The sequence below is a fragment of the Leptosomus discolor genome, chromosome 7 (assembly GCF_034619465.1).
Source record: "Leptosomus discolor isolate bLepDis1 chromosome 7, bLepDis1.hap2, whole genome shotgun sequence".
Classification (NCBI taxonomy): domain Eukaryota; kingdom Metazoa; phylum Chordata; class Aves; order Leptosomiformes; family Leptosomidae; genus Leptosomus; species Leptosomus discolor.
Genome location: NC_141397.1, coordinates 49,213,464 through 49,236,909, shown reverse-complemented (window position 1 = coordinate 49,236,909; position 23,446 = coordinate 49,213,464). Strand labels below are relative to the sequence as shown.

Genomic DNA, 23,446 nt, shown 5'->3' with positions numbered 1-23,446 from the left:
GCCACAGCATACTAACAACAGTTCTGCAGAGATAGACACGTCTTTGAAATGGTGCCAACTTCCATGAGATCTTCAATGTAATTTGGAGATATTTTTCAGAATAAGACAGAATAGGCCATTACTGTAATTGTGTTCATACATATGTTGGAGACAGGAGTTTAAAAAAAGAAAAAATTCACTTTAAATCTAAATACCTTATACACAGCAATTTTCTCAAGATGCTAAATGAGTTAAGTGTCCTCTGCAGTCTGTTGTCAACAAGCTTGAAACTAATTATTATAATTGAGTACAAAGCCAATACAGTATTGTAAAACTCATTCAAGAACTACAGGTTCATACACAAAGATAATGAAATACTTATTCCTGGTAGAGAACACAGAGGAGCTTAGATGATGTGCTTCCACAGAATGTTAGCAAGCTAAATGAAGCAGAGTTGAGTAACTAGAAAGATGGGGTTTAGCAAGTGTAGTCACATAGACATAACCTGGGACAACTTGGCACATAAAGAATTAAGCAAATACTAAAAAAAAAAAAACCAACTTAATTTAAAGATTAAATATTTCTCAGATACTAAACCAACTATCTTTCCAGAGGGAATTAACTTGAGTGGGCACTTCTATGACTTTCCTAGTGTCAAAGGGCTTCTAAGGTCTCAAGTAATTAAATTCATAAAGCTTAAACTTTAGGCTGCATAGGGCCTTTTACATTATCAAGTTTGAACTCCTGGACATCCCAGACTCTTAAACTTCATCCTGTATTGATTTCAGAAACTTGTGTGAGCTAAGGATAGCAGGCACCAGGAAGGTATCCATTCCTGTTGAGAAAATATTTTAAGAATATTTTCGAATATTCTTAAATATTCCCTTAAGAATATTTTCCACTGGTTAGTCGGTGTTAGAACGTATGTTTTGTGTCTTTTTGCACAGATTTAGCTTATTGCCTTCATTAATTTAGTTTTAAAAAAAAATCCAGTATCATGTATTTTTTAATTAAAAGGTACTTAAAGCGCTCATTAAGTCACTATTTTATCTTTTCCTTTATTTTTAGTATTTTGGAGAAAGAATGAAGAGACTCTTTCTTACATCCTTCCTAACTTTTGAAAACCCCTGAAAAACTTTAAAACAGGGACCACCACATTAGGCATGATATTCCAACACTGGTCTCAGTAGTGTTTAATAGAGAAGCATTGGCACACTAGTTTTATTCTCTACTCATTGTTTGCATGCATCGCTTTCCTCAGAGCTCATGAAAAGTCTTGGCACTACAACCCACAAGCAATGCAGGGAAGTTTGGCCCTCCTTGTTTATTTGTTTTCAGGAATGCAATTAGAGGAAATACATTTGAATGAGATTAGCTCAGCAGGCAACCAAGGTATCTCTACATGACTGCTCTGTCCTTATCACTATTTAGTCTGCATCATCCACATGTTAAACCATCAATGACTTCATAGTGGTGAAATTGTTGAATAACAAATTTTCCATTGACCCTTCTAAAGCCTGTATTGAAACCCTCATCAATTCATGACAGTTCTCCACTGGCAATTACTATTTCAGGTCTATCAGACAAACAATTCTTAATCAATTTAAGCATGTCTTATTGATACTGTAGAGAGCTAATATTTTATCATAATGCCATTCCAAAAGCCTTAACATAGCGTATTAAATACAGGTCATTTTTATCAAACTTGTAATTTCATCCAAGGATAAAATTAGATTTGTCTGACAAGATCTATTTTCTATAAAAATATTCTCAAGAGCCTTATATGTAGGTCAAATAGATATTATTGTCACTGTGTTACAGTTCTCTTCTTCCTTGAAAGCCACAGGAAAAAAGTTCCAATACAGCCTAAAATGGTCTGTCTCCAAGGCTATATTACAGAGGTTGGAGAAGGTTTCTAGTACCAAACACCAGAAAATAAGGGTTTATTTTTAAAATTTATATTAAGTGATTTTAAACTAATTATGATTCACTAATGCTGAGCTGTTATATCTTTTTTTTAATATATAATTTTTGACAATTTACAATATTAAACCTGTTTGATACTTAGTCTCCAGATTCCACAGCAAACAGGGTGAAGATAAATGCAGTCTAGTTTAAAATAATGTCTTGAAAATTTAAATAATAACTAGTGCAAGATAGTAACAATTTCCAGTTTTGGCAAAACCAAAACACTGATTTGACCCTTTTCCCTATTTCTTTTTCATTTTTTTCTCAAAGAATTTGACTTCAACTTTTCAGGCAGCTCATTTCCCTGTACAGCACTGCAAGCTCTGTATCTTCTAAGAGAGTACCTTGATACCAGACATTTCTATACTGCAGTGTTACATAAAATTCATTAAGCACTCAAAAATATGACTGCTACTACTAAGACACCCAGTGAGCTTAGCAATATGGTTTAAGTTTCCATACATTCTACAGGGTTTTTGGGAGGTTGGGGTGGGTTTTTTGTTAGTTTGTGTTTGTTTGGTTTGGTTTTCGAGGGGTTTTGTTGTTGGGGAGGGGGGAGTATGTACCGTCATGGATTTTGATTCAAAAAACAATTAGAGGTTATCAGTCTCCTAATAAATAGTAAGTGACCTTCAATTTGGATCAGTAATTAACAAGACAGAAATTTAGATGTAATGGTCCAGACCAGAGTACTTGAATGCCCTGCTGATTCAGGTGCTGTGGCATCATTGCATGCCTCTGTTTGACAGGAGCTTGGAGGACTACGTGACCTCAGTCACAGGTTGACATGTCAAGGATTGCCTTACCTTGGGAGTCTTAATGGTGAAACTCTAAACAAGAGCTTATTATAGTTCAACGGAACAATTCAGCCCTTAGACCACACGTAAGTGACACCACCTTGATTAGAAGGGCAAATCAAACTAACCTATATCATATTTATTTCCAAACAGCTTACAGGACTCCTGCAGTTCACACGCAGTGAGTCTGGTCTATTACCTTAGTTCATGTGGAAAGCAGGAGGCATGTCATACCCGCAGCTGCTCAAAGCTCTTTCACACTTTGAAAAACACAGGTCCAGACAAGATTTCAGTTCTTTGCTTGATCTTCTGTCCTCTACACTAGAGTGCTCTGGTTATTACTGAATTAGCTCTAGCCATGCCGTTGCAGATTGGTTATTTATACAGCCAGTCTATCCATGCTTCTCTCACAGGCTGAGAAGTCATTTTGATATCTGCCATGTCTTAGTCATAGGCATTCCTGGAAACCAAAGCAAGCAAGGCTCCTAACATGAATCCTGAAAGCTGAAGCCCCAGAGAAGAAAGAATCATGCTTTGCCTGCCTTCCACAGCAAGCCGCAGAGCTGAAAACAGGTCCCTCCACATGTAACAAAATTTTGGAAGAATTTGGAGAAGTCAAGTGCCTTCAAGTGACCAAATTCCTTCTTATGCTCTCTCACAGGGGTAAGACAGATCAATAGACTCAGCTATCCAAATGCTGTCACCCAACTAAGGCGAAAGCTGAGTGGCAAAAAGTTTTGAAATCAGATTGGATTAGGAGTTGAGTACAGGAGCTGTCAGAGATGGGAAAGGAAAAGAAAAGCAGTGATGTCAATTAATGTTTTTCATAACCAAATCACATTCATAGAACAGTTACACTTGTTTATGCACGGTATAGCTGGCTTCTGTATTATGAGCAACTCATGACTGAAACCCCGATAGCTGACCTCTCCATCTGTAACGAAACACTGAGAATGAGAAACCTCATGTTCATTCACGCTGCACTTTTCCCCACCTCTGTTATTGCCTGTATTTGGGTCAGTGCCAGCACTGGTACACATGCAAAGAGTATTGTGCCAATAAACAGAAGGGAATGATGCCAAACTAAGACAAAAATATCTTTCATGATCTGTTTCCAAAATCTTTCACTCGAAACATAATGAACTGTCAGACTTGAGGTAGGCAAGATTTAAGAGACTGGCTTAACCTCTGTGAAACTGATGCCTGACTAATACCCGCAACATCTCTAATAACATGTCAAAATAATCTATCGGAAAGAATTACAAAAGCATTTTACACTTTAGCCAGACACGGCAATGACAACATTACAAGGGCGCGATTTCCTCATACTGTAGCAGATACATTATTTACCACGATGCTGATGTTCCAGCAGCAGACAGAAGAAATTAAACCCTCCAAGTACCTCTTGTGGGCTGTACAGAAAAGTGGGGGAATTCCCTCACCCCTCCCAGAGGCCTGAGGTCTGACAGCCCCTATTGCCACGGCTTCCACAGCTGTTACAGTATCAGATTACACTTTATCACAGGCTCTTCAGACAATGATTGCTGCACCCTCAATACCTACTGTAAAATCACTCAGCTGTTTGCATGAAAGTGAGTGGCTTTTAATTTCATTAAGTTCCCACATTCCTTTTAAAATGTAGTAAAGCAGAGGAAAGGCTTAGAAATTCTCATTGCAGTTTCTCATCTGGAATAAAGTAGCTCTGCAAAACTATATACCCTTCAAATCTTCACTCTAGCAAAAATAATCTAATTTTTCCACCTTTGACCAACTATATTTCTAAACAAACCATAGTCACTTGTCACACTTGCAAAAATCTACCTTGTTCCCACCCCACATCTCAAACTTTCTCCATCACAGCACACTGTCCTCACTCAACATACTTTTCTCTAGCATTCACAGGCTTGCAGAAATGCCTTTCAAGCAAAGACAGCTGTTAAAAGTTTGGTTATCCCGCTGCAGATTTTTATTGTAATAGGAGCAGCAATATGGACTATCCCAACTAAAAATCTAGTGCTAGTTTTTCTTATTTCTGTTTTATACTTGATAAGCTTCTCTGCTGACCAAAAGGCAGTTTGATCTCTTTTAATATGCATCCTCTGTACTGTTATTTTAATCTACCACTGCTCCTAAACAAAATATCCTGGTTTACCTCTTTAGAATTTTAAACTCTATTAGGGTAAATACCTCACATTTCTTGCCCTCCTAGCAGTATAAAAGCTATTATCCAGTAATTTTATTTTTTTTTTTGCCAGGATATCTGTCATAATTCATTATCCTCAATTGTTCTTTGCACTGAAATTTGCATACCTCCTAGGGAGCATTATATCATAAGGGCTTTCTGACTGGTCTTTTTCTGTTTTAAAATATCTTTACAAAAGGAAAGATCTGGCTTGCTAGAAGGCTGCTTTCTTCAGATTACAGTGGAACCTATTCCTGTGCAATACATCTTCCATTCCTTAACACTGAGCCCTCAACTTCTTCATGTGCTTTCTTCACAAACCTATTAGAGACTTCCAACTTCATCCAGCTAGCTAATTGTGTGTATAACATGGGTTACACAGGGGAAAAAGCTGCTGGAAAATCTGAAGACATAATCTTCAGACCAATCTGCTGGCAGGACTAGAGATTCTCAGAGGATATATTAAACTAAACAAGCTTTCTATTTAACAAGGCTTTACAAAGGCTATCCTGCTCTCAATGGCTCAGCTTAGCATAGGGAGATTAAAAGATTGCGCTTTTTAAGTCACTTCCAGCACCTCTTACTCATTACCTAACTGGCCAGAATTATAACATGTTACTAAGTAAAATACTCTTCTGCAAAAGTAGTAAACCACGTTCTAATCATGCCACACAGGGTTTGAATCTGCTTCTGTACCTGGAATGAGTATGGTTTCTCACAACTGTACAAATAAGCAATAATATAATTTCATTAATATATTGTATGTTATCCTGTCATCTTTTTCATGATCTTCACACAGCACAGGTCACCTTGGTGCCCTGCTTTTGTGTTCTATAGGGATACACACACCCCTGATCACAGTTCTGTTTGTACACTCATAGAAGTCCAAGAGAATAGCTCTCTGGTGTATCTTCATTACTATACCAATCAGTCCTCAAAAAACTTTTTCGCTACTTCCGTTTTCTTTGGAGCTACTGTTCCCGTCCCTGCTGGCTTGACCTGTCTCCTTATTTACTCTTTATTCCAGAGTCCTCAGAAAGGAAGAGAGATTCTGGTTGGTTTGGTTTTTTGTTGGGTTTTTGGGGTTTTTTTTTAAATACAGGTCATCCTTTTATTTCTTCCTAAAAGATACAGTGAATTATCATTTTTCTTTTTCTGTTTTTGTTAGTATCTCTAAAACCACAAACAAACATCAGAATATAAGACACATTGTTCCTCCAAGTCTTGCTCCATGTTCATAGCTCATCCTTCAACAAAATTGTGCAAGAAAAGTAGTTCTTTACAGGATTTTCTCACAGGGGATCATACTTCCCTTTCAAGTTGTACCTTTAAATCTGTGAGACCATCCTCTGAATCTTGGCAATGCAGAAGCTGGAGAATTGTAAAAAAACAGCCTCCACAGAACTGTGAACTATTTCAGCTGTTATTGTACAGCTATATCTATGAAATGATGAAATATCTGATCTGACTTCTTGAAAAAATGCCAAATAATTATTTTCTTATTTGAGTATAATTTCAGTGCACTGGCTTTAGCTCTCAATCCATGTCACCAGAGGGCCATAGCAAGAATATTACTCCAGCTGTTGCTTACAAAGCTGTAGCAGCCATTTTATTGCCTTGCTTTCAGTATAGTAATTTAGTTTGAGCAGAATGATGACCATCTTGTTTGGAAAGTCGTGTTTACTTTAGGTTCTTGCTACCCACTCCTTCCACCACGCTCCTGATCCTCAAATTCTCCTCTCCCAGAGTAAAGGCCCTACAACCTACTATCCTCAGTACCTGGTATAATTGTGTTCATTGTGCCTGCTATAATTTATTGATGAGATATTTTTAAAAGCTTTATAGCTTTCACTTTATTTGTATCAGACCTTTTCTCTCTTCCTCTGTGATGTGATTGAAGTAATTCATTTGATCAAACCCAATTTGTGCTTGTAATTCACTGCACATAATCTTTAAGGTTTACTCTCCCTGCACCTTGCAAATTTACATTTGTGGTGCCACTGGAATTAGATTGTCATTAGCAAGGCATCTAACCACTGCCATTCCTCCTTCTTCACACATCTGTTTTCTGGAATACTTCTTGGGCAGATGGTGATGCCAAGGACATTCTCATAAAACAATCTTCCACACAGAGTGCAGAAATCCCTACTAGCTTGCTTGCTCTTCTACATTTGTTCCCTCTGCCAGTACTGGGGCTGAAGCATTTTATACAGTGACTGCACTTCACCTGAAGAGCTTCAAAGTGATCTCATCTGAGGCAGCTAGCATCAGGGGTTTTTTTAATGCCTTAAGAGTCCGTGTACAGTCAAGTCACACCAGTATTCACCCTTTTTAATGCAATAATTTAACTTACCCATGCCAAAGATATCTCCAGTTTTGTAATCATGCTAAAGATGTACCATTTGCAGTAGTTCCTTCTCTGCAGGAAAGGAAATCCTATCTCCAAGCCATGAGTAGACCAGTTTTGTAACGTCCTGAGAAATTTCCTATACCTTCAAACACGTCAGGAGGTCTATTTAAGTTTTCTCTGAGGTGAAATTTGCTTTTATGAATTCCACAGTCATTCAGGTTTCATTCAGCTTAATGATTTTAAAGTTTTGTTTCTGCTGCTGGCTTTGATGCCATTTTTATTATGCAGTGTTGTGGTTTAACCCCAGCTGGCAACTAACTTATTTCTTTCAGATATAAGGTGTCTGAAAATAGGGAAGACGAATCCTACCAATGGTGTCAACTTGGAATCACACAGATTTTTCTGAAAAGTTACATGCATATTCTCAGTGCTGATGTCACTAATGCAACACAGTCTTATCTCTTCATTGTGTGTGCAGCTGACTCCTATGTGTCTCTGCTGGTGCTTTTTATTTTTAGTTGATTGTATTTTGGTTGGGGTTTTTTGTTAGATGGAGGGTCATTTCCTTGTTATTATACAACTGATGTCAGGAAGGTTTCTTCTTCTTCTCTTTAGCTGCCTAACATAGTCTGCATCTTCCAAAGCTCTTTCTAACATTAGTTTGTCTGGCATTAGTGCCTGTTCATATATTCCTTCTAAATCTTATATGAGTATTATTCTATCTTTTTGCATGCCCTATGCTTCTGTTTTCAAGAGTAGCTGCATTACCCACTCATCAATTATATAAGCCTCCATTTATGTCTTTTTTCCTTTGCATGAAGGTGTTATATTTGGGGTATAGTAGGTTTCAAATAACCAAAGTAAGATGTCTCAATTTTCCCTATCTGCTTCAGTGACCTCACGACTAGAAGCCGGTGATCTGCAAATATCACACACATTTTACTGAGTGCATACTAGAGAACAAGCCACTTTGCAGGCTGCAGTTACTTATGTATCAAAAGACTCGACTAAGATCAATTCTATTGACTCCATTTTGCCTACATCTCTGCAATGCTTCATTTCAAAGTTGAAAGGAGCAAATTTTTAGTCATATACTGCATAAAAGCCAGAGTTAATTCTTTGGGTCTGACACTACATCTGGCTCTAGGCTCTGACAGTCACACAGACTTTCTTATAAGGATGCATTGAACTAGTTTTTATTACTGCCGATTTTCATCCAACCTCTCTGCTCTCAGACATGAGAAAGGCAAAGACAGACAGACAGAAATAAACTTAAAAAAAAAAAAAAAAAAAAAAAAGACCTGATGATTTGACTTTGCAGGACTATAGTATGATTCCATTTATCCTCAGTTGTTTAGTATTTTAAGTCATAACAGTAGTGGGAACCTTTTTTAAAAGAAGAAACAACTCCATAAAAAGAGAAGAAAGAGTTAAAGAACTAGAGCAGAATTCACTAGCAACAACTGTAAGTTAAAGTATCATGTATACCAGACTTAGTGATTCCTTCTCAGCTTTCTCCACAGTGTAAATTAGGTTATCTTTACATGTTAAGTAACTATGCCCTGCACTCTTCAAGCAGTCTACACTGATAACTACCCATCCTCTGAAGAAAATTCCATGGACAGTACATGAGAAAACTTCATACTCTCTTGCAAGAGTGAGGAGGAGAGACCCCGCTAAAACCCCTCTCTTTCTTTGGGTTATTTTAATCTGCTGCGCATACACTCAAGACCTGGAGATATCTCCATGCCTCACCAGTTCAGTCATGCACACAAGCTGTTGTGTAAAGTAACCTAATAATCTCAGTCACCTGTTAGCAGGAGTCAGCCACGTGCAGAACTTAGCCAGATAATCAAAGTTTCGTGGTTTGCCTGCTCCCACTCAAACACTGCCAAAATGGAAATGCTTGCTTTTTAGGCTATCACATAACTAACATCAAAATCATTTTCTCTCAAAACAAACAAAACAAAACAAAACAAAACAAAACAAAACAAAAAAAAAGCTCTATGTAGGAACAAAACATTATTCGTCCTTACTACAGAAAATAGATCGAATGAACAGACATGACATCTTTTCTTTGGCTTTTCTTTGGTATCTTTCTTATGATGTTTCTTCATAAATACAAAGACCAACATGAAACTGATGACATAACTAATTTACAAACTCAGAATTAAAAATATTCATGAAAGGGATACTTTAAAAGAGCTGCAAACCTCAAGAAATCTTAAAAACATTGCACAAATAGTGACGTTTACCTCTAGAGACTTCCGCCTACAAGAGAAATATAGCAGCTAGCAATAGAATATTAAATAACGTACTTTTAACAAATGTGTATTTATAGCACACTTTGACATAAGAAAATAGTTTCTGGAAAAATAGATACATGTAATTTTGACTAGTATCACAAGAATTCCTGTACTTTAGGCGTTTTTAATAGGAAATATTATAGTCTGAGCATATATGTCTTTGTGGAGAATGGGACTACCTTGCATTACAGAGCCCCTATTATGCAATGAGGCAAAATGCAAAACACCTTCTGGGCCAAATACAGAGTTTTACAAAGCTGAAGCAGAGCTGCCATAAGTGTTTCTATCTGTTTCTCTTTTTTCATCCTGATACGACGCAAAATCTATTTTAAAATCTCAGAATTTTCTGCATAATGGAAATCCTAAATGTTCCCCAATATGGCTAGTGGCTGTAGTGTTTCTCATCAAGATTACCTGAAACGTCTCACTTGAAAAATCTGTTTCAGGTTACCTGTATTTTTGTGAAACAGTAGCTACATAGGAGGAAAATTTCCATAATAGATGTTTTTGTTGGGCATAACGTTTGCGGGGGGGGGGGGGGGGGGGGGGCGGGGATGGGGATATAAAAATCATGCAATTCCAGGGTTTTGTTCCTGATAAATCCTCATGAGATTTGAGCAAAGACCTCAGATTCCACCCTGGAGATGCCTAACTCCAGCCTAAACTAGATGACTTTGTGAAACTTTGAAAAATCAGCTATTTAAACCAAAAAAAAAAAAAAAAAAACACAAAAAAAAACCCACCACAAAACCACCAACCACACAACCCTCACAAAATCACCACACTCTTCAGTTTCAAGAGCTAAATTCTGAAGGTCCTGTTGTATTGAACATAGTGTGCCCTCCCACAGCCCCCATTTGAATTGCTCAGCCTCATCAGTCCCAGCAAAAAACCTGTCTCTGGTTCATCTTTAGGGTACGTTGTTCAAACACTTGCCAACTGTCTTGACTGCAATGGCATTGCCTTCTTTGCTTATTGTGAGCAGTACAGAAGGGGACATCATACGAGTCCAACTCTGAAGAGACAGAAGCTGAACTAGAAAGAGTTGAACAGATTTAGATGTTGAATCTAGCGTGAGGCAGCCAGTGCCTGGCTAGTGGTGAGGGAAGACTGGAACTGCCTGGGCAAACAGATGTTCCAATAGCAAAGAGGGGACCCAGGATAAACATTTCTGGGCATGTGAACTGAGAGTGGAAGCCTGGAGGTGTGAGGAATCAATGGAAAAAATTGGTATTTGATTTTGAAAGTAAAGCATGCTAACATACCAGCACTGTAGATGCATTAAAATTCTATATGTGTGCATGTACAGGCATCCTGAATTCAGTTTCCCCAACTTCGAAGTTACCACCTTTACAATATTAATAATGTTCTTCAACACAATATATTGTATGGTGGGCTGCTCTGCCCATGGAAGGCTGAAGTGCATATCTAGAAGTAGGTTGATTGATACAATGATTTCCTGCTATCTTTTCCCTATCCTTGAATTAGGCAGGCATAAATTTGATTTGGCAATAATTTCCAAGTTATGCTAAGAGGTTTACACTTAGTTTCTTCCAATTTTTAAAGCAGCCTTAGTGCAAAATTTACTTTTTTCTATTACATTATTTAAATTATTTCTCCTTGGAGATGCAACCAGAACAGCTGGAGTGTGATAAGACTTCTTGCCAGCCTTAAAATGCTATAGACCCATGTCTGATATACTTTTGAAATGCCAGCACTGCACATGGTTTCGAATTCCTCTCACGCTGCACTGGACGATATGATTATGTCTGCAATACTATAAAGCAACTGTGTCAACAGTAAAGAGGAAACGTTTATGGCATAGGTTATTAAAACAATGAAAAATAGGCCAGTGCAATTTAAGTTCCTTTAGTGGGCTGAATAGTAACTAGTTAAATAACGAACAAAGAGATAAATAATTTATTACAGAATCAGAAGCATCACAACAAGCACAAGAAAACTGTCTTCACTTTAAACTGCGTCTCAAGAGGCTTCAAAGCATAACCATGGGCAATACACAATAAGCATGTTAGAGCAAATGCTAAAGGAAGCGGATTTAGAGGACCTCTCTTGCAGCCCAAAATGAAGCCACCACTCAACTTAAAATCTTCAGTGTACACCATAGCAACCAGTTAAACACACCAGACAAAAGTTTATGCTAAAAGTGGTGGCTCAAATGACTGAAGACTACTGTGGCAGCCAAGCAGATTGCCTGTTTCAGCATGCACCTTCTATTCCTAATTGATGTGGTTCTGGTCTCCGTACAAGCATGGGAGGAAAACAGGACTCATTTTTACTGAGAGGTATAAAAGCTTATTATAAAGTTACAAGGCTACTTAGAAGTAAGGCCTAGCTCAGAGATCACCAGATTAAGGAGTAAATGTAGAGTAATATTCATCTTCAGTTACTTATCCTGAAAGAGAATAAAAGAACAGAGCAAACAGAACTCAGTGTAATCAAATGCAACTTCCATTACAAGTCTGTATTTTTCATGCCAGGTCTAACAACTCAGTTCTGACAACTCAGTTCAAACAATTCAAGGGTTTTTTTGTACTAACAAAACCAATATTTCCAAAGATTAAAACCCAAGAATTAGGCTCCTGCTTCTATTTTTTACCTTTTAATTAGTTTTTTCTGAAGTGCTGAGAAACAAAACGACTTTAATTAATGGCTTTCATACATTTCTTTTTAATGATAGCTCTTAACTGCTTGGCACTCTGGAGGATTCAAATAAGATTGGGAGTGGGTCAGAAAAGATTGTTTGGTTTGATTTCTTACAGAAGCAAGAGGATCTAAACTTTCCCTACAAGATTTGATCTCATGATATTCCCACCTTGATCATGGTTCTGACAAGAATTTACATTAAAATCTTGCAATCTTTTTTGAAGTAGACTCAATTTTTCACACTAACTCATTATGTGACCTTGGATGAAGGAGTCACACAGTCTTACAGGTGAAATTTAATTCTTAAAAAATACACAGTCACACACAAAACCCAGATACTATAGAAGAGCTTCTACAGCTGTAGTATAGGGGACAGCAGAGCAAGTTACCTAGCTTTTCAATCTGTAACTGAGATCATAAGGATGTTTTATGTAACAGTTTCTTCAGGATACAGAATTTGTACTATGTGTGTAAAGCAGTGATACCATAAAAACCAATAATGAAGACAAAGGAGGGACTGGAACAGTTAGTGGAACCCACTGTTACTTACTCAGTATTTCTACAATTTTGCTGCAGACCTCAAATCACTACTTAGTTTTACATTTGTTCCTTTCTTCTTTAAGAAGGTAGAGAGAGAGTGAGGGAGAGAGCACAAGCAAGAAAGCAAGATAAAGGAGCAGGAGGGAGAAAGTGGGATGACAATCAATAAAGCAAATTTTTCATAGCAGCAAAAATAGCTGACAGACCTGCTTCCCAAAGAACACTGAAAACTACTTCGCTAGTAAAAGTAGAGGAGAAGATAAGTCAACTTGACGGACTCATGGGAGAGCTGTTATTGACAGATATGAGGATGATAATAATTGCTCGAGAAGAGCAGGTTTTTGTTTTATCTCAATAAAGCACTTTCAGATTAAAAGATTGGAAAGACAGGTGCGAGACAATAGCATAAAGCCTGTTCCTAACTTATTTACATAATTTTATATAAAGGAGCATTGATGTATGAAGTGTAAAACAAATGCTTTGAATACTGAAAGTATTACAGAGAACAACTTATGTACACTCCCAGCGATAAAGAAACTTAATATTTGATGAAATATGCTTTGCCTATTGAAGAAATGCACTGATTTTACAAAAGGCTGAGCATTTGTGCTGTCTCCCATAACATCCTCCTAGGTAAGCTTAGGAAGTGTGGGATAGACAAGTGGACAGAGAGGTGGACTGAGAACTGGCTGAAGGACAGAGCTCAGAGGGTTGTGATCAGCAGTGCTGAGTCCAGCTGGAGGCCTGTAGCTAGTGGTGCTCCCCAGGGGTCAGTACTGGATCCGACCTTGCTCAACATATCCATCAGTGGCCTGGATGAAGGGACAGAGTGCACCCTCAGCAAGTTTGCTGATGATACTGAACTGGGAGGAGTGGCTGACACACTGGAAGGCTGTGCTGCCATTCAGTGAGACCTGGACAGGCTGGAGAGCTGGGCAGAGAACCACCTGATGAGGTTCAACAAGGGCAAGTGTAGGGTCCTGCACCTGGGGAGGAATAACCCCATGCACCAGTACAGGCTGGGGGTCAACCTGCTGGAGAGCAGCTCTGCAGAGAAGGACCTGGGAGTCCTGGTGGGCAGCAAGCTGATGATGAGCCAGAAATGTGCCCTTGTGGCCAAGAAGGCCAATGGTATCCTGAAGTGTGTTGAGTGTGGCCAGTAGGCCGAGAGAGGTTATTCTCCCCCTCCACTCTGCCCTGTTGAGGCCACATTTGGAGTACTGTGTCCAGTTCTAGGCCCCCCACCCCATTCAAGAGAGACAAGGAACTACCAGAAAGAGTCCAGTGGAGGGCTACAAAGATGATTAGGGGGCTGGAGCATCTCTCTTATGAGTAAAGGCTGAGAGACCTTGCTCTGTTTAGCCTGGAGAAGACAGAGAGGGGACCTTATCAACACTTATATATATCTGAAGGGCAGGTGTCAAAAGGATGAGGCCAGGCTCTTTTCAGTGGTGCCCAGTCACAGAACAAGGGGCAACAGGCTCAAACTGGAGCATAGGAAGTTCCACATCAAGATGAGGAAAAATTTCTTTCCTTTGAGGGTGGCAGAGCACTGGGACAGACTACCTAGGGAGGTTGTGGAGTTTCCTTCCCTAGAGAGATTCAAAATCCATCTGGATGCTGTCCTGTGTGATCTGCTCTAGCTGAACCTGCTTTAGCACGGGGTTGGACTAGTTGATCTCCAGACGTCATTTCTAACCCCTGCCATTCAGTGATTCTGTGAAGTTCACATTTTAGAAAGGTTTAAGGAAATGTTCACTCCTCTTCTTACATAAACTAGTCAATACAGTTGCATCTTAAATTGTTTCCCGTTAAAACTGTATAAGAGATCGCACTTACAGCAAAGAGTAGATGAGAATAGTAAATAGTATAATCTAGTACACATTTCCTCACTTCCAGCTTCTGCTGCATTTATGTATCCTCTGACAAATCCACTTCTGGTGGATGCATAGACATTATGGTACCCTGCAAGACAGATTTTGAGCATCAAGTGTTTTGGATTTTGGTTTTGGTTTCTTTTTGTTGTTGTTGCTTTGGGGGGGGAGTTTGTTGTTGTTACTGAAAAACATTTTACAAGACTGATGACAGGTGAATGTATGCAGTAATGGGTGAGTAAGGAGGTTGAATTTTCTGTGTTTCCATTCAGTTAGATGATTCCCTTATGCTTTAAAAATGAAATTTCTTTGTGTAAGACAGAAACATGTTAGTATCTATATCTGTATGGGAAATATTCTTTAACAAGTTTCACAGATACCTAAAACCTATCTTAACCCACGCTGGTCCACCTCTCACTACGACATTACCTAGGTGGTGTAATCCTGTTGCCAGGCTTCTGACCAGCCCCAGTGCATACAGCGTAAGTACCTAGGCTTAGTTGATTGTGTTTAAGGTGTAGTCCAAAACCCACCATACTCAATGAAACACTTCAGTAAAGTCCCTTTTCCAAAGCTTATTACTTTTAAGGCTAAGAATTATACAATTTCTTCAGGGCTGTGGGGAAGAAGTCTTAAAGTGCAGTGCCACATTTTCAAGAATGGCCACTGATACTGTAAGCTTCAAACAAGAGTGACATGTTCTAAATAATTCAGCCAGATGCTGAAAGTATTGGCTACCCATCAGGGCCATTTAAGCACTGAAAGTGTCTTGAAGATCTGAAGGGTAGGTTATGTTTCTCAACACTGCTCAAGAGCAGAACATGGTAAGCAACTCTTTGCTTTAATCAATATCAAGATTGTAAATTAACACCTGAGAAAAATAAGCAAATAATGACATAAAATTAAAGTGCAATTGCATCATACTTGTTCTTCAAAAATCCTCCTTAAGAGTCTCCCTTCCATTGATGATCTTCTTTGTTTGAATACAGGATCAACTGAAGGATGATGACACAGATTATATTATAAATAATGATGAATTGACTGAAAACTATGAATCATCTGCTCGTGTACCAGTGCCAGCACAGGACAGAACAGTGACTGCCCAGGCTACAGGCAAGGAAGATATTCATGAAGGAGACCTAGGATTAGGAGGCTACAAACTCCATCTTGAACAAACTGCAGGTCAACCCCAGGTGAATTCATTGTCATGAATAGCATAGTGTTAATCCCAAGAAATAAGACTAAACCAAAGAAATAAAAGATACTATTGTGTGAACAAGAGGCTAGAAAAAGCACAAAAATAGAACAAAACTTAGATTTTACCAACTAGATGCCTGCTCCTCCCAGGACAGAGTTACCATCATCCATATACCTACAACAACATGCAGGTTTTCTGATTGCAGGAGATTTTAATAAAGAGATGTAGGGCACTGGCAGCCTGCTGTAAATCCATTACAGTCATGTATTGTCTCAGATAGCACTTGACTGTACCATGCCCCTCACTCACATGTACACGGGCCTTTAAGAGTGGCTCATAGTCTTTAGACAGCTGGTAGGGAGAGAAATAACTTCCCAACATATTCACGTTCACATGATGACAGCACTTTTTATACAGCTGGTCCTGAACAGATCCACAGACAGCTATTACTCCAGTTTGAGGAAGAAACAGAAAATTCTTTGTCCAATGAGTATGTGATCTAAAAATACCTAAAACATGCATTGCAGCACCTCAGTCTTGATAGATTAAGCTCCTTCGTGCACACAGTATAGACTACCTGACAACCAGCCCAACATCTGCTTTCTAAATGCACCTTATAGCCTAGTCCATATAGGGTTGCACCACGCTGCCACAAACTCAGCATTGATAGTAGGAGACATTGAAGTCTATGAAGTCAGCAACAGATCCTCTTTGATTGCTGCACTGAATGGACATAAGTGCTATTTAAACGGCAGTTATTCCACAAGGCATTTGTCACTACAGCTTCACAGCACACAAAGCTTACATGCTGGTAAAAGTTCTGTTGTTTTGCAAGATCATTCTAAACATATGCTCTGTTTTAAGTAGTCAACTGTTCCATTTTTTATTGTTCAAGGAAAGTGAGTTGTTTCTGATTAAGTATTTCCATAAAAGAGCTGTATCTTAAGACTGGCTGCTCCAAGGACAAATTTGTCCATGTCTATTTATGCTGGGCACTCTATATCACACTGGCAATGAGGACAATGGTCAGGTATAAACAGGAGAGTTTAGGTATTAAAGTACTATTTGGGTCTGCATAAACGCAGTAACTGGATAAAGAACTAGTTAACCTTACATACAGCTAGCTGCCATATACTATTATCAACTATTAGCACAGATCAGCTTTTGCACATATCAGCTAAGTAATGCAAATACAGGGATAGAGCCAGGCTTTTGTTGTTAGAGTATGTGCCTATTCTCACCACAGTTTCAACTAAATATGCATGATAATGTTCCTACTAAGGAAGTTAAACTATGAGGAGTTTTTTAAATAAGATCATCCTTAATATACAAAGACAATGATCAAGCAAGAAATTTGTGTTCCATAAGAATAAAAATCAAGCCATCTCTATGAATGATCATAAAGCTGAATAGGTCTTGATTTCACCACAGATGGAAACTGAAACACAAACTTAAATGCAATGAAGTTTTAGTCATTCTTTACCAGGGTAATTAATTTCTGGTCAAATTAACTCTAGAACAGCTGTTTTAAGCATAAATTTCAACACTGGAGTTCTACATGCTGTAATGAGAGATCGGAAGCTTAAATTGGCATTTTATTTTCCCCAAACACTAATCAAGGACCTTCAAAGGATCTTAATCCCCATGTGATTTAAAACAAATAATACTCAGGCACAATAACAAGTTCTGAGAACCAGTGTATTTCCAACTCCCCCCTTTGCCTTGTTTAGCTGCATGAGGTAGGAAAAGATGTGCAACAGGTTGCAAGAAGGGATGGAGAACGAATGAGGAGGTAAGGTACAGCATGCAGTGGGAGATAGCAAGGATGATAGGAGGCAGGACAAGCAGGTACAGACTCACTACAGTAAGGCGTATATGTGGCAACATGGTGAGAAGATATCATCATGGATGGGTGCTAACACAATCCTGATTTCAGTAGCCAGTTTCCAACTTCAACCTTCGGAAGCATTGAGTGCATGTCACTAGACTTCCTAAGCTCCTCAGGAAGCACAGATCCCAATCCTTAGATTACAGTGCAAATCAATAAACTGCTGCCATATTATGAAGATGCAGAGCTGTTTTTCACAACTGCTACATGAACTGAAAATGACAAGCTCTTCATCAACAGTTCTGCTCTTAGATTCTACTCTGAAATGCACCCTGTAGCATACTCTACAGGGTATTTACTGATTTATTTATTGTGCCTACGTCCAAATTTCTCACACTTGTGCAATGTGATAAATGGAAAACTCTGGGGTCTGAAGTTCTCTGTTTATCAAAGAAAGTCTGTAGCGAATAGTCTCCACACTGTTCTGCCTGGATGCCTTAAAGGGCTACTTTACTCAATAAAGAGTCATCCCTTGCAACAGAAGAGTGCATACTTCCCATCTTCACAGGTCAGATTTTCAGGTTAAAACTATCAAGAGACTGAATCAGTGGTCCCAGCAGGATGGGTATTCATCCTTTGGGACCATGTTCAGCCACCAAAGCATCACTGGCTTCTAGGAAAGTTAGCAATTTGAGCTGCAAGCAAACCTGACGCTTCTACTAAATGGCAATAAAAGTCTCGATAATCCATCACACCATACAGCCTTGCCATTTCCTAATTTTGAGATATTCTTTTTGTGACATGCACATCAAGAGAGTTAAAACAACATTAGAACAGATGATATATTTGTATTTAAGGAGAAATTACTGGCAACTAAAATTCTTCACGACTGTCTAAACAGAGTAATGGATGTTGAGAGGCCTTTGATGTTAATTTACAGTTCATACACTGGAGATTTAGACTACTCAATATCACAGTGTTTGACTGAACACGCAAGTGACTCACGATAAGTGTGAAGCAAACCTTCCTATTCAAGTTAATCTAATAAAACACTCCTTGGAAGATGAAATGTAAGGTACACTGTCAAAATGTAGTGAGTGCATACTCAGTATGAAGGTCAAAATGCTAGGAAAGATGGAAATTGCAATATTGCTAAACCTTTCAGGTTTTGTAAGTAATAACTGAAATTTCATGCTGAACTGCAGAGAGTGTTTGGCCAAGGTTGGAAGCAGCAGAATGAATCCTGTCTATACAGCAGAGTCAGTCCAAAAGGACACTGTACTAAAAATATCAGGTCATTATGATAACTTTCACAGCGAAGTGCAACATTTGGTAACCTCACTGAAAGCACGGGCCACGAGAAGCAAACTTTTATGTTGCTGTGTTAAAAGCCCAAACTTTTCCATAGTAATCACATCAGGTCTATCTTCAGCAAACTGATTAACCCTGTGTGTAAATAAGACGCTAAACTAATTGCATTGAAGCCACGAGAGCAGTTCACACCCTTTCCACCTAGCAACCTATTCACGTGCCTTGCTGGGCTGAAGACTGTCTGCACAATAGGTCTTTCTTCCCTTTTGAAAGCTGGACTGTATTTTGCTATCAGCCGTCAAGTAATGCTGAGCTTGTAACATCCTGATTGCTGTGTACATTTGGGTAGAAGATAAATGCAGCAACACACATAAGTATTTCAGATACACGTGAGCATTATACGTGTGCTTTCAAAATTCTTTGTTTTCTCAGACTGAGAATTCTTGGGACACAAATGTTAATTACGGACATCAGAGAACAAAGAAAACATCCTGAATACCCACTTTGGAGATTGGAATCTACTTCTAAAGATGAAGTTGGTTTTCCCCTACTTCCTTCTAGCGAAATGGAAAATAGCCCTTTTCAACATCTTAAAGCAAACTAGTTCTGAGCAATTTAAATAACTTAACACAAGCAAGCTCATCTCTGGCAATATAATCCCAACAGACATGAGTTCTGCTCAGTGAACTGCAAAAGACTTGTCAACATTTTTATTTTATAAACAGTCTTTCAGAACTTGAAAATTCTCCAGTTGATCCAAATTTCTTCAGCAAATGTTAGTTTAACCCACACCCTTGGTCCCAATACCCTCCTTCCTTTAGTTCAATAATTGCTTTTTATGGTAGACAGTTAGACAAAACACCAGAACATGTTTTTTGTTGAATACTAGTTTGTTTGTTGGTGTTTTGGGTTTGGTTGTTGTGGTGGGGGGGGGTTAACATATATATTTTTTACATCATAATCACATATTGGAGTACAAGTTTCTAAACAGTATGAAAAAGCTTTGTCTGCCAATGCAGTACTCATCTTCCTCTTTATTCATCCCTTTCAAGTGATAGAAGAAATAGGGCAGCCTGGTGCAATGATGGACAACAGCCAAGCAAATATCCCCTCCAACAACCTGTTGGTGCAACTCACACTTCCAGATTTAAAACAACCTGAGGTGTGTTAAGCAGCACAGACAAGTCATTCAAAAAGCAAAATATGATATCTGTCAGCTCCACGGTACCAATCAATGGCCCAGGTTTGTCTTCCCCATATGAAAAGCACAGTAACTTTCCTACAGTTAACCCAAGGTGCGTCAAGTCTCCATATCCAACTTCAGCTCTGCTCCTAGCAGCCCCTTGGCACCATCAGTGTGGGCCCACTGCAATTGCTATTCTGCATTGCTAGAAAGTATGTCTCATGCCAAGACTGTCTCAGACTTTCATGGAATTCTGCAGGAAAACCCCACAGTCTTCATGTTTCCAATTGCACCCTTCCAGCTTTCCCACTGTTAACAACCACATTGGCTTCCTCCCACACCGGCCCACACTGGCTCTGGCTCATCTTTCCTCTGCATACCAGAGGCAGAAGCAAGTGCTGCACAAGCTCTGCTGCACAATACATGTAACAGGACTCACTCTGCTCACGAATAAACCTTTTTTTCACCAGCATCACAGGCAACATTTTCCCCACCTAATTCAGCGTCACTGGTCAACATTATTCCCCTACAAAAATCAGATCTGAGGTACAGAAGCCTCAGAGAATCTGAAATCTGAGCAAGTCAAATTAACATCAACCTTCTGAGGACCTAGCAGGGCTTGAAATTCTGGTGCCAAAAGCAGTAGAGAATACCCAGGAGTGTTTTCCAGCTACTGTTCTACATCATTCTTTACCACATAGCTGTCTGTCTCTGGTGTGCTGCAGCAAATGCAGATGGACTTTAAGAAAATACTGGTACTTTATTCAATAAGGATTTGAAACTAGAGAAAGCACTACGCCTAACAATTAAACACTGAAAGAAATAACCTTATGCCATGACATTAGGCATTATGCAAGCCTAGGACAAGTTATACACAAGTGAGTTGAAATAGGATACTAACCCATAAGCATAATGAGATTTCTTATTCCAGAGCTACAGTACCTTCTAAATATTACCCAGTACTTTAGAATACATGCCTGACTGGAAATGAAAATATAAGAGAGAAAAGGAAAATAATAAATGAATGATGAAGGAAGGAAAGGGGGAGCAAAGGGGGGGAAGAATCAGTGCCAAAGAAAAAAATCCAAATAGAAAGAGATCAGAAAGATGTTCATAGGAACTGCAAATTAAAACCCAAATTAAGTATTTGTCAGTAGTGTGAGAAGCTAAGAATTAGCTTGAAGAACACTCCTAAAAACTTTGCTAGAGCTGTATCCCTGACACTATTGCTGCACTGTAAAAGCTTAGGCATTCCATAGGCCTGAAGGGAGCCACTGCTGCCAGCTGAAGGTTGACCCAATTTAAAGAAAATGAAGAAAAAAATAGTCAAGGTAAAAGGCTAATCCTTCAACAGCACTGTTAGTGAAGCAATAAAAGCAATACAAGCCTGATATTTGCAGTAGTGTGGAAAAAAACCTGAAGATGTAAGTTCTTCAGTCTTCCTTATTTCATCTCTCCCTCCTTCACCAGTTATTCATTTTTTTCACCAAGTCATCTCTTTCACCTTCTCTGGTTTAGCTTTATTTTAAGATGAAAACTTTACTTTCCCCACCCCTTGGGCTAGTAAACTTTAAAAGTCCTTTTCCCCCTTCACATGATATCCACACATAACACAACTTTAATAATTCTTCAAAAAGAAACCAATATGATGCAAGATTGCACATACGCAACTTCTACCCCAAGTAGAGATCATGCCCAAAGACAGGTGGGTCAAACACATCATAATATCCTTTAGGCACTTCACTATGGCTAGTTAAGAGCAAGTGCTCATATTTTAGCTAAAGAAACAAATAGGAACAAAAACCCTTAAGGAAGGCTACAGAAACCATTCTCAGCAAGGCAGACATGACATGGTTTCAGAGCCAGTCAGTAAGGTCATATGAGCAATCTGTATGTCCTTTTCCTAGAACAAGGATGAAGCAGCTTAGCTTTCAAAAGCTAGAGCACGCTAGCTTTCACCTGCTGCTGGGGGAGTGCCAGCACACAGACAATAGCTGCAGAGCACCAATACACACCCTAAATCCAAATGTGCTTTCTTCTCGCCTCGCCCCCCCCCCCCCCCCATTGTGCGTATTCCTACAGCCGGGGGCAGCTCCTGGAGGGAAAGCTCTCTCACCCATGGAAGAGCTCACATTTATCTGCAACAAACCAAGCAGAGGTTTCCAGCCAGCAGAATAGGGAAAGTGGTGGTGTTCTTACCGTTTCACAGTCCAGGCTTGACTGCCTCCTGGTACTCTGAAAGCCCTCTGCCACTGTTGATTTGAGAAGTGACTGGAGCACCTTTTCTGATGGAAGCTAATGTAAAGTGGGTGCTTGAGTCAAGTCTTCTAATTTCTGCTGAATGAACTGTCAGGCATCTGAAAAAAAAAAAAAAAAAAAAAAAGTCACTGTTCTGTTTCTTTAACTGTTTTTCTTATTGCAAGGAGCTGTCTGCAAACACAGAGACCCTGATATTTACAGGCCTGAACATTAGTAATAGAGAATCTGCCATGGACCCTCAGAATCCCTAAATTTGGCTCAGAACCCCTAAATTTGGCTCAGAACAAACATCCTCCCCCTCTGCACAAACCCCTCATATGCCAGCATCTGGAAGCATTTCACACTGACCTGGTTCGTTGGAGAATGCAATAGTCTGTCCCTAAACTGACATTTTAAAGGACTGGAAGAAGATTTCAGTATACAGGCAGGAACATGGATGCAGATTCCCTGACTGTAGTTCAGGTGCTCTGGGAGGGTAACTGTAAACCACCTTTGCCAACAATTAACTCTCATTTCAAAAAACACCACACACATAAGGAGAACCATTTGCATCTCTTTGTAACCAAAGGCAGGTATCCTGGCTAAACTTCTCAAGGAATAACATTCTTATGGCCATTTTACAGAAGTTTTCACCTTCTGTACCTACAACTAATGAAGTCATTTGGAATGTTCCTTTATGCTCATGCAACATCCACAGAGAACAAATGGTGAAACACTTAATGTGTACCATTAATACACAGCCCAAAACAGACTGTCAATGCATTTGCACAAGTAATAATAATAATAATATACTTCAAGTTGGTTTTATGTCCCACTTTTACCAGGAGTCTGAGGAAAACTGGTTTATTCCACAGACACTTTGCACCATTTTCTGAAACAATTTAAACCCTGGTTAACAAAGTTTATTAAAGGAAAATAGAAACAGATTCATTGGTACCCCAAAAACAGCCACAGCTCATCATTGATTTAATGTGGTTCTTCAAAAGATTGTAAATGGTTGTATCATG

At 39.0% G+C, this 23,446-nt stretch overlaps 1 protein-coding gene across 1 annotated transcript in view; it reads left to right on the top strand.

The window, feature by feature from the left end:
• Positions 1-15,871, top strand: part of SLC9A9 (solute carrier family 9 member A9) — a 209,440-nt gene extending 193,569 nt beyond the window's left edge. The window contains exons 15-16 of the mRNA XM_086468065.1: positions 15,037-15,142; positions 15,650-15,871. Of these exons, the coding sequence (XP_086324191.1) occupies positions 15,037-15,142; positions 15,650-15,871 (328 nt within the window). The remainder of the gene's footprint in view (positions 1-15,036; positions 15,143-15,649) is intronic.
• The last annotated feature ends 7,575 nt before the right edge of the window (positions 15,872-23,446 follow it).